Source organism: Hakea prostrata, chromosome 7 (genome assembly GCF_041222555.1).
Source record: "Hakea prostrata isolate BN-2017 chromosome 7, UWA_Hpros_2, whole genome shotgun sequence".
NCBI lineage: Eukaryota > Viridiplantae > Streptophyta > Magnoliopsida > Proteales > Proteaceae > Hakea > Hakea prostrata.
In genome coordinates, this window is record NC_142606.1 from 44,729,039 (window position 1) to 44,741,523 (window position 12,485).

General features: G+C 37.3%; 1 protein-coding gene across 2 annotated transcripts in view; it reads right to left on the reverse strand.

Annotated features, from left to right (window-relative positions):
• Positions 1–12,485, reverse strand: part of LOC149011247 (uncharacterized) — a 49,209-nt gene that overhangs the window by 16,697 nt on the left and 20,027 nt on the right. For both annotated transcript variants that reach the window (XM_089160438.1, XM_089160439.1), the window contains exon 2: positions 5,234–5,390. In XM_089160438.1, the coding sequence (XP_089016564.1) occupies positions 5,234–5,390 (157 nt within the window). The remainder of the gene's footprint in view (positions 1–5,233; positions 5,391–12,485) is intronic.

A 12,485-nucleotide genomic window follows, 5' to 3' on the forward strand; every position in this document is an offset into this window, starting at 1 on the left:
CTGGGCAGAAGGACCAAACCAACAGTCAGTAATCCTAATATTCCTATCCCAAAAAGCTCAACAGAAGCAGTGGGGCTAGATTGATTGGTTGAGTCATCTCCTTCGACCATTCGGTCAATTGAGTCGTCTTTGGATGTTCTTCCACTACCCATGGCCAAAAAGAAAAGGGGATGAACTAAGGGAGTTTCCAAGGGAAAGGCGAAAGGGGACAGGTCCCTAAATTGGTAGGAGAGCTGGTCTCAGAAATGAAGAAGGAAAAAGATAGAAGAGAACAAGTAAAAGGCAATGGAGACTTAATTGTGAAGATTCAAAGGAGGTTAGAACTGATACCGAAGGCTTGAAAGCAGCAAGTTGCTCAGAGTTTGCACAAGAGAGTGCTGAAGTTCTTCGAACACAAAGAATTCGCAAATCGACAAAGTAAAGATGAAACTAGAACACGCAGGGGCTTAAATAGATCTAAAGGAAAAAATTTATACGAACGAGATTGATTCAAATCAACGTCCGAGTATGAGCTACAGTTCAAACCATACCTTCAACAAACGAGATTAATCCAAGATCAATGGTAAAAGAATGAAGACGGTTCGAGAAAGAAGCCTTCATGATGGCACCTGTTCCCAATGAACATGTGGCGTTGCAGGTGCAAGTCACGATTAACAAATGCTGCTTGAGAAGAGGTGACTTTCCTGACAATGAATGCGACGCTTGAGGGGCGGTCGAGATATCAAGGAACGCTTAAAACTTCCACCTACTACACCTAAGGCTCGCAATCGAGAAAGACATACCAAGCGATCGGTCCCCTGAATCCCAATCCTTGGTCGGGGGGCTCGTGATAAGTGAAAAATGGCATAAGGCCTGGTTGAACCATGGTCGGCTTAGTTGCACCGGTCAGGATTGGTTCACGAATTAGTATGTACTGTAAGCATGAAGGAACCCGATGGTTATAGAAGGAGATGTGATCCCGTTAAATTCGGAATAGGCAATCGTGCCCTATATGGATACCGTAAGTAACTCACAAAACCCTACGATCAAACAGCCAACAATGAGGATTACAGAATAAATCTAATGATCAGTAGAGAGGTAAATCTTTATAAGTTCATGCGTGATGCGAGGAGAAGGTACCTGAATCGTTTCCCTCTGCAACTAGTTAAAGCTCTATGGTGATTCACTTATTGGCTTAACCATTGGAAGTGGCTTCCCAACCGCTGAGTCGGGCCACGTCTAACATTGTTTTGCAGAAATTTCAAGGTTGATCAATTTTTGGACGCTTCAAGGTCATACTAGATACAAGGCCTAAACCATGTATATCCTTTCTCACCAATTCTCTTACAATTATCTTAGGTCCTACCCTAGCTCTTCTAGTTCCTTCGATTTGGATTAAATCACTTCTCTGTACAAAGGCCTTTAAAGGCCTTGGTTGGATATTGTCATACCCCACCGCAAACGGGCCGGGTCTCAGTGCCTGACCTGGTTTCACATGACACCCGATGCTCCCTTAGATCATAGATGCAATACCATAATCATTTAATCAAGTCATAACACATAATCATAAGCAGGAAAGTGAGAAGAAGATATTCAAATATCAAATATAAATATGAAATTCTATGTCATGACAATACCCGTTAGGACTCTAGTATTGCAGGTGTATACTTGCATAAACAAAAGGAGAAGCAGGGGGTCACATAAGCAGAAATAAAAAGGGAACCAAATCCGAGACAGAGATTGTAGGACAGCTCAACCAACTGACATAGAAAAAAAATGAATTGGAAAGTAGGGGGAATACATTAGGAACGAAACTGTTATATTGGGGAAGGGAAGGAAGGACGAGGTAGATTGGATTACTGCCGGGGAATTTGTAAGGTAGGCCTTGCAAGGGGAGAGCTATTCCTCTCCAGTAGCTATAGATGAAGAATGGTATTGCTGAATAAACCTAATGCTACGCGCTGAACTATGTTTGCTCTTGTTTGTTCTTGAATGAATGATTAATAAAGTTATTATCGTTGCCTTATGCTGGTTTAAATCCATTTTTGCTACGTGTTTCCTAAGTTGATTGAGAAGTGAAATCAGAGGGAGAGAAGCCACCATTAAGCCAAATTTGGACCTTAACAAAATGGTGTTATGCTTAAAACTGAAAGCATTTTTTGGTAATTGCTTAACACTTAAAGTTAAATTACCAAAAAAAAACTAGTTGGTTGAAGGTGCTCTCTTCTCTACTCTGTCACGTAGGACACAGGCAGGGGGCCCTCCTTATTTTTCTCCTCGTCTCTCTTTCTTTTGTTGGGCGCACGCACTCCACCATCAACGCTCTGCGTTGTACACCGTGCGGAGGTTTCTCAATTAACCAAAAACCATGGCAAGAACTACCCACCCTTTAGTGAGACGAATAGTGAGCATAGAAATCCAATCGGTTGATGTGGATGCTACATCTCAGTATTGTCTTATAGCTTTTTACATGTGGATGCTACATCAAAGTATTTCTTTGTTACAATCGAAAACAAATTAGAGATTCTTGTTTATTTTAGTAAAAGACGCTTCTGCTGGCACTTTTAGCTACATGAAATATTTTAAGGAACTATAAAGGGTTAGAAGAAATACACCAAAATAAAATATTTTACACACTAACAGTTTAGACTATTGATTAAAATAATTTAATTGGTTTCAAATTTATACAGCATGACATTACTTGTTTGATCAATGAATAGGAGTTTAGTGGGAACCTATTTACTTGACCATTAACTCTAGGCTCAACATTCATTCAGGCTATCATGTAGTCATTACATAACATTTTTTTGAATATGGTTACAATGTGCTTGTTTATGCTTGGTTTGACACTATTATGCATATTTTGATTTACATATTTAAATTCATAGCAATATTTGCTGAAGTACCAATGTGGAATTGATCATAGGCAGTTTTTGGTCAAATATAATGGTGGTAAATAGCTAAAGCTTCAATATCACTTTCAGCCACAGGTGGTTTTGCCACAAGCGGTTTAACCATGAGCAATTTTTCTACAGACAATTTAGTTGCAACTGGTTTTGCCACAAGCAGTTTAGCCGGGCAGTTTTACTATGAACGATTCTGCCAAAATTAGCTATTAACCTTAGTAAATAGCAGTTTGCTTAAGTACTAGGTAATATCAAAGTTTCTACTCATGAGGTAATTCAAGATACGCAAATCCTTGATTAACAAATGACCCTACAAAAGTGGTTTTATGATCATAGAGGGTTTTTGCATTCCTTATTTCTTGTCTACACCTGCAAAGAGTTCACGCCAATGAGTTGTTAATCTTGTAATGGCAGATAATTATGTTTTTGTATATTAAGAAACGTCTCTTGTTATCGTTTAAAATTGACTATTCATTCGTTGAATTTGAATCAAGTCTAAGTGATGAAGGATTATGGAAGTCATGGAAAAACACCTAAAGAAAGATGTCTTTATTAGTTTAGCCCAAGTGAGAGATTGTTAGGGTTTTGGGCTTAACTAACACTGGCCCATTATATAGGTCCATGTTCACATAGAGTTTTTAGGCAAGGGGCATTACGGACTTTGCCATTTTGGGAGTGGCTAGGGTCACGAATTGTTATAAATAATACCTTAGGTCTTCACAACTGTTACTCTTACGTGAACACGATTTATTTCCTAGCAACTAGAATAAATAGGGAAAGGTTGTGGAAGATCTAGGGTCAAGCACTTCATTAAAGCTTTGAGATCAAGAGATCGATAACAAATGCAAGGAGGCAAGAGGTTTATCTTCTTTCTTATTCAATTAACTATTGTATTCTTATTTATATATGGTGGGCCTATTGTTGGGAAAACTCGATTTTAATCAAACCCTAAATTGACCCAATACATAGAATATGATAATTAATCAAAGAGAAGATAAATTCCATACCTTCTCCTCATATACGTTGTCAATCACTTGATCTCTAAGCATTAATCAAGAGTTAGACCTTAGATCTTCCATAGCCTTTCCCTCTCTATTTTGGTTGGTATGAAATAAAACACACATGTAAAGTGATGACTGTGGAACCTAAGCTATTATTTATAATAATCCCTAACCCTAACCACTCCCACAATTAGTAATACCATTGCCTAAAAACCCTAAGTGAATATAGACCTAAGTAATGGGCCGGTGTTAGTTAAGCCCAAAAACCCAATAATCTCACCTCAGTTACACTAATGAAGCCACATTTTCTTAAATGTAGCTATAACTCCCAAAATCCTTCATCAATCAAACACTTGATTCAACCAATAAATAGTCAATTTTAAATGGTAACAAGAGATGTTTCTCAACATACAAAACATAACCATCTGCCAATACTAACATTAGCAGTTCATTAGTATGAACCCTAGGGTGCAAACAAGAGATAAGGAATGCAAAAACCTTTTGTGGTCACAAAATCATTCTTTGTAGTAGGTCCCTTTGTTGATTAAGGATCAGCCCTAAATTACCTAAAAAACTTTGATATTAAACCAGTACTTAGGCAAATCGCCATCACTTATGTTAATATCTAACATTGGCAATTGCCTATGCCCTATGGCTAAACCACTTGTGGTTATAGCTATACCGCCCATGGCTAAACTGCCTATAGCAAAACTGCCCGTAGCAAATGCACCTATGGTTAATCGCCATATTGTAAGCTTTGGCTATATACCACCCTTATCTTTGGCTAAATATTGTTTGTGACCAATTCCACATTGGTACTTTGGCAAACATTGCTTTAAAGTTGATAGTCAATCAACATATGCATAATAATGGTAGACCAGGCATAAACTAGCACATTGTAACCACATTAAACAAATTATGTATTAAATATATGAAAATTTAAATGAATGTTGAGCCTAGACTTAATAGTCAAAATAGATAACCTCCCAATGAACTCCCAATAATCGATTAAAACAAATAATGTACTATCATATAAACTTAAAACCAAGAAAATTACTTCAACCAATAGTCTAAACCATTAATGTATAAAATGTTTTATTGTAGTATATTTCAACTAACCTTTAGAGACCTTATTAATATGTAGTGTAACTAAAAGTGCAAGTGGAAAATGTCTTTTAGTACGATAAACACATACATCTACTTTGTTTTTGAATGTAACCAAAAATACTTAGACATGGTGTACACAACTAAAAAACTATGACACAACTAACCTATTAAGATCTCTTGATTCAAGATGAGAATTAAAAATTCCATATGATAGAAAGCAAATATAATTAAGCAACATACTTGTGGTGTTCTCAAGCTCCCTTGTAACTTCTTGTGCATGTAGCTCAGCAGCTCGTTGGGATGCTTCAGCCTGTCGCTTCTCTGCACGAGCACGAGCTGCAGATGTAATTGCAGCATCAAGCTCTCGTTCTAATGTCTCTACCCTTTGTTCAAGTGCCTGCACATGCAAAAATTATCTAGAAGTGCTACAGTTATAAATTAGTAAAAAGTGAATGTTTTTAGCTGCATGCTTGCCATCAATAAGCAGCTGTTGAACTACAAGCAGTAATACCTTCTAGTTAAGATAGCCAGTATATACAATTGCAACAGAATAAAAAATATTGTGCAAACCTACTGGTTTATTTCATATCTGCAAATGTTAAACTGAGTTGGAAGCTCGATAATTAAGAGTTTATGTACAGACCACCAGGGGGGGGAATTCTTTTTTTCTTTTTTGGGTGGGGGGGGGGGGGGGAGGGAAGAGAGTAAGAAAGGCATTTTACTGGAACCATGACAACGATGTTGGAGCACTAGGGAGGGAGCACAGAGAGCAGGTAGTTCAAAAGTGGCCAACATAGAATTCATATGGTATTATTATATGGAAATGCATGACATACTAGCTGCTATGCTAAATTTAAATAATCATTAGCCTCAGGTGTCTTTTATAAGGAAATGTAATCTTCCAATAGTTCATTTTGGTCCAGCCAACCTTACAAGCATAATCTAAGATCCTCGACCACAGCCAGCCAAAACCCACTGCTGCTAGTGGGAGATCCAGATGTCCATGAACAACTGCTCAGCTTTGTCCCCCTAAATGGGGCTGGCTATATGGATCCTTGCCCTGCTATCAGAGCTCTTTAAGGTCATACTTACAAAGCCTAAGCTATGCATGTTTTTCTCACTTCTCCAAAGGTCAATTTAGGTCTGCCCTTGGTTCTTTTAGTTCCTTCAATTTGAATAGGATCAATCCTTCATACTGGAGCATCCAAAGGCCTCTATTGAACATGAACAAGCCATCTCAAACAACTTTCTCATAGCTTATGCAGATATCCCATCAAATGCAAATAAACAACCATTTGAACTTAGTGGTTTTCATAGTTTTACCCACTTTGTACTACTTGGTTAGCCACATAGCCAAATAAACCACAAACATTTTTCCAAATTCCACACCTATTTAAATCCTAATTTCCGAATTAGATACTAACTTTCAGTTTTAGGTAAGCCCCAAGGAGAGTTGAGCATATGACCTCTTAATTGTCAAGTAGTCTTTTTCAAGTTTTCAACCGATCTAAACCCACTTGGGTCTACTAAATGTTCACATTAAAATCTAACTTAAAAGGCTGCACTTCAGAAGTCTACCCAATAACCAGAAAAGACAGCAGTTCTGTTCAAATCCTTTCTGTTCTTCCTAAAGCAGTCAAAAAGAAAAAAGAAAAAAAAAATTTCCTATCGGGGAGGATGTGTTACCATTAACAGGATTCATAAGCTAGTTTTAGACCACAGAAATAAAATCATCAAACCCTAAAGAGAAGACTAAAATGTAGAAAAATAAAAGAACTCAAAATATATATTTAAAATCTAATATTAAAAGGAAAACTAAAGGGAAACTTGGCTCATTAAGGCCTAGACCTGACCAAAGCCCAGGAAAGAGAGAGAGCCTTGACCATATGAAAAATTATTACAATGTTTAGAATATTAACCATATCATCAACAGAACTCACTCTCAAGCACTAACTACATATTTTAGGATTTATGGAAAGAAACCCTCAGGGAATTGGTTATGCTGTATCCAGCATCATATTTGATAGGAAGATGAACAAGCTAAAATTGGGAGGGTCAAGCTAAGCTGTGGCTTGAAGGCTACCATCACATTTTATATCATAAGAGAGAGTCCATGACTACAATGAATCTACATAGGGAATGGATGGAAGAACTTTGCTTTTCCTCAAGGAACAGATTTGCGTCCCCAAAATTGTATAGGTCTGCAAGCACATGAACCATGACTCCCTCAAAAACTACCAAAAGTTAGTAGCTAAAAATTCAACTTGACACCTTTAGGTATGGTATGTATGGCAATAAAACTTTTGAAAACCAAAAGTACATACAGCAACAGGATTGAACAGAAAAATATGCTCTAAAGTCTTAACTAAATATAAATAATATTAATGGGTATATCTTTTTATAAAAGGAAAAATCAGTATCAAATATTGAAGTCCAGGTTAAAATTACTTGATGATGCGTCAATGAAACTGCAGCCTAATAGAATTTCAGTTACCATGAGACAAAATTTGATTCCCTCACTCAAAACCCCCAAACTAGAGTCAAGTATCAATATGCAATCTGAGCAGAGGCCATCTGAATATTACAAAAAAATGTCAAACCATATAACTGCTTCCATGTTCTATACAATTAACATAGAAAATACATGAATGATGAAGCAGCAGCACTCAGGTAGAAAGGTTCTAAAAAGGGTTATAGAAGGCCAGAAAGAACTTGGTTGAAGTAGAGAAAGAAAAACAATATCATCTAATTAACAGAATATAGGGCACACATGGGTACATATAGCAACCTCATGTAGTTACGGCATATTTTCATTTGTTATGCAAACATAACCTATAATTCCAATTCAGCAGAAATGAAACAAAAACTTCCAAAAGAACTACATGTATAATGTCCCAAACAATGGGAGAGGAAAAAATACAAACTAACCAAGTGTGATGTCAAAATTAAGCATTTAAACAAAACAACAACAACAGCAACAACAGCAAGCCTTTTCCCAACTAAATGGGGTTGGCTACATGGATCCTTGCCTTCCAATAAGCTCTATTCAAGGTCATACTAGATACAAGGCCTAAGCTATGCATATCCTTTCTCACCACTTCTCTTAAGGTTATCTTAGGTCTGCCCCGAGTTCTTCTTATTCTTTCAATCTGGATTAAGTTGTTTCTCCGCACAGGGGCATTTAAACATCTCCATTGAAGGTGGTCATGCCACCTCACTTGACTTTCTCATAGCTTATCAATTACCGAGCTACGCCCAGGTCCAACTCGAATATCATCATTCACCATATCCTTCCAAGTTTTGCCACTCATCCATCTTAGCATCCTCATTTCTGCTACACCAAGTTTATTTATATGATGCTTCTTAACATCCCAACTCTTTGCACCATACATCATATCTGGTTGTGTGATGGTCCTATGGAATTTTCCTTCGAGCTTTAAAGGAATACTTTGATCGCACAAGACTCTAAACGTACCTCTCCACTTCATCCACCCTAATTTAATTCTTTGGGAAACATTGTCCTCTATATCACTTTTTTTAGTTATGATTGAGCTAAGGCATCTAAAATAATCACATGTGGAATCTCCTTTTTATCAAGTCTCACCACCTCATCATTTGTCCAATCATGATCTAAGTTATACATTAGATATTTGTTCTACTTAGTTTAAAGCCTTTTGAATTTGATTACAAATTTGTTGTCCATGACTTCAACTTGGTATTGATCTCTACTTGAGTCTCATCTACCAAACTAATAGCACCAAAGTATAATAGACCAAAGAAACTCATCATGAATGTCTTTGGTGTTAAATATCCATTATAAGTGCAGATAAACATGGGCTTAAAAGCTGATCCTTGATGTAATCCAAATGTAATATGAAATTCACTACCTTGTTCCCCCCTTGTTCTTACACTATTGAACCATCATACATGTCTTTAATTATGTCCACATACTTGCAACATTTCTTTTCTCTAGTACTTCCCAAATTGACGCTCAAGGGACTCCATAAGCTTTTATTAGATTAATAAAGACCATATGAAGATCTCTCTTACACTCTCTATACCTTTCCTAAGTCTCCTAATAAGTAAATAGCTTCCACTATACATCATCCTCGTATAAAACCAAATTGGTTCTCTATAATGGCGATTCTAAACGAGTTTCAATTACCCTCTCCCATCATTTTATAATATGACTCATCAAGTTTATGCCTCAATAGTTATTACAGCTTTGACTATTTTGTTTATTTTTGTGAATTGGTACCATGATGCTTTTCTTTTATTCAACTAGCATATTCCTTGTACTCATAATCTTATTAAACAACTTGATTGGCCAAGCTAGTTCATAGGTTCCGAAGCTCTTGATGTAGCCTCATCAGGATGAGGACCAATAAACGAAAATCTTGCTTATCAGCAGACAATTTAGAGTTTACGAAACAATGCGGCTAAGGGATTCAAGGTTTCTTAGGGCTTTTAGGTTACTAGGATGCTTGTACAAGGTTTGAATTAGGGTTACAGGTCTAGGGTCTTGAAACAAAAATTCTGAACCTTATTGTTTTCAATTTAGATTCAAGTCCCTAGTTTTTAGGGTTTTTAGAAGGTAACTAAGGCAGTGATTGAGATCCAGTGCGAATGGAAGTGTGTGGGGGGGGGGGGGGGGGATATAGAAGGAAAGGGAATTATGAGGAAGGGTTGAGAGATATGAAGTTTAGGGTTTTGGGAAAGAAGAGGGATGGCCGATGCTGATGGAGTGATGAATAGCAGGGGGCGATGGTGGGGAAGGTGAAAGGGATAACATGAATTGTTAGTAACCTGTTTTAGAAAGCCTGGGGATGGTGGATGGATGAATGGAGGCAGACCAGCAGCTCTGCCGAAGAATTTTCCTTCAATCTGAAACCCTAAAAAGCTCTATTTGACACCTAAACTTCCTGCAACAAACTTCTCAGTAATTGTATTCTCAAAACTATGTGATGTAAACCGGATCTAGGGCAATGGTTAAATTAGTAATTCCCTAGACTTAGGGTTTAGCCCAGGATTTTCCAGCAAAAATAGAGGGTTTAATAGGCTCCAAACACAGCTTGGGTATGCTGAAATTGAAGTTCCAGATCTGAATTTATATTGGAGTTTAAAATTCAGACTTGAAAGATCAATCCTAGACCAGGTAGGGTTAGGGTTAGGTTTCAGCCAAGGTTGGGAAAGAGGCTAGGGTTGACTGTGGGTGTGGGCAGGACTAGAAACAATTCTGTCTGAAGTCTCAGATGTGATTCCAAGGGTTTTGTGTTTGAAACTTGAGTTCTAATAATTCTGGAAATCTATGAAAAATTCTGCAACTTCTTCACAAAGAAGATGAAGTGCAGGTTCTTCTTAAGGCCCAGAATTAAAGTCGTGATGGGAGAACTGAAGTTAGAAGTTGATCCTACAGGTTAGGGGGATTCTATTGAGGGTGGAATGGGGCTGATCTGATGAGGGAATATGAGATTCATAATTAGGGTGGGATTGGAAACTGTGGGGAAGAAAAAAGGGGAGGGGAAGGGTTTAAGACTTAGGGGAGGGGCTGGATCTTGGGCTGGATCTTGCAGAGGACTAAAGGGAAAGGGGCAGGGGCTAGGTGTGATGGGTCTGGGATGGTATAAGCATGGAATAAATTTTGGTCGAAATTGTCAAAATTTCGACCAAATGCCTGTATATTCTGAAACCAACACGAAATACAAAAAATTTCAGAAAAGTTAATTGTTTCAACCGAAACAATACAAAATTTCAGTCGAAATGACACGAAATTTCGTATTGAGCTGAAACGATACACTCAAAATTAAAAATTTAAAACATTTCAATCGGAACCTGCAATATTTCGTCGGTTCCACCAGCTCTAGTTTCGACCCTATTTACCAATTTTTCTCATTTCTCTTGCATTCTACCCTTATTTTAGCAACTCCTTTGCATTCTTTTTCCACTTTTACTCCTCCATTGTTGGGTGATGAGCACATTTATGTGTGAAATCTTAGGGCATAAAGCATGCATTTTATACACTTAGAGTGGAGCTACCTTGGGTTCTATGTTGTTATTGCAAATTAGGACTTTTCAAGATTTAAGCAAACATTTGGAGTTTTGAATATGAAACATGCAATTTTACACGTAAAGAGGTCCATTCAACTTCTCAAGTGCGAAAATGGACCTGATCTGGAGCATGATGGGCTAGAGATGTGATTATGGGCCAACTCCAAATTATTTTAGAAATAAAGAAGTAAATTTTGATCTATGGCTGATATTAGAAATTATCAATCAAATCTACAGAGATACTATTGAGAGAGTCCTAATGGAAAGAAAGAGTCCTTGCATGCTTCAATATTTTATTTCCTATTTGGGACTTGATAAAAGAAGGAAAAAGAGGAAAAATAATCATATTCAGAGAATGAAGAGGGAAGAATCCCGTTTCTGGGTGTCTCTGTCCAGTTTTGATCAAGCCCTTCATCGAACGGTAATCCAGTGTCCGATCGAGCTGATTTTTGGGGGAGAGCTTCACGACTTCTTGATCCTCAAATCCAACAGTGGAATTTTTCATTTGATCTCTCTAAGTCAGTCCGATTAGAGAGAACTCTAAGTTCAATTCAAACTCTGTCAAGAATCATATCCCATGTAAACTCTATAAAAGAAGAGCATACTCCAGCAAAGGAGAACGTGTTTTAGAGCTTAGGAGAAGCACTCTTTCTTTTCTCTTTAGTTTATTTAGGCTTTCTCTAGTTTTCTTTGATTGCTTTTATGAGATTCTAATTTTTAGATTGAATGTTTAGGTTTAATTTTTCTATGTAATGCAATTTCAAGTTCAATTTCAAGTTTCAAGTTTGAGGATTCATTTTTCTCGGGTCTAGCAATTGCAAATCTAGATCATCTAGATTTGGTTGTTAGGGTTGGTTGAGATTCGAATTGTTTGTTCAATTCTTTTTTATTATTTGAAGTTTAAAGATGCAAGTAAGTAGCATTCTTCAATAATCTTTTCTCCCCCCTCCATTCCCGCTTCTCTCTAACCCTCCATATTCTTAATTTAGGATTTACTTTCAGCATTTATTTATTGTTCTCCCTTCCCTTGGGTCCTTGATCAAAGATGCCTACAGTCGTGCCTCTCTTTGCTTAAGGTTTCCCTTTTCATTTTATTGCTCTGTTTTTACATTCTGCAATTTACTTTCAACATTTATTTATTGTTCTCCCTTCCCCTGGGTCCTTGATCAAAGATGCCTACAGTCGTGCCTCTCTTTGGTTAAGGTTTCCCTTTTCCTTTTATTGCTTTGATTATTTCCTTTCTACAATTTTTTCTCTAATATCCGTTCCCCCGATCGATGGACTGTAAGCTACGGCAAAAGGTCCACGGTCAAAGTCATTATAATTATACTCCCCTTCCCTAGATCTAGAGCTGACACTCGGATCACTTTCCTTTTATTTTTATTTATTTATTATTGTTCACATTTTTTTCTGCATTTTATTAATTACGCGTCGGTTATGTTTG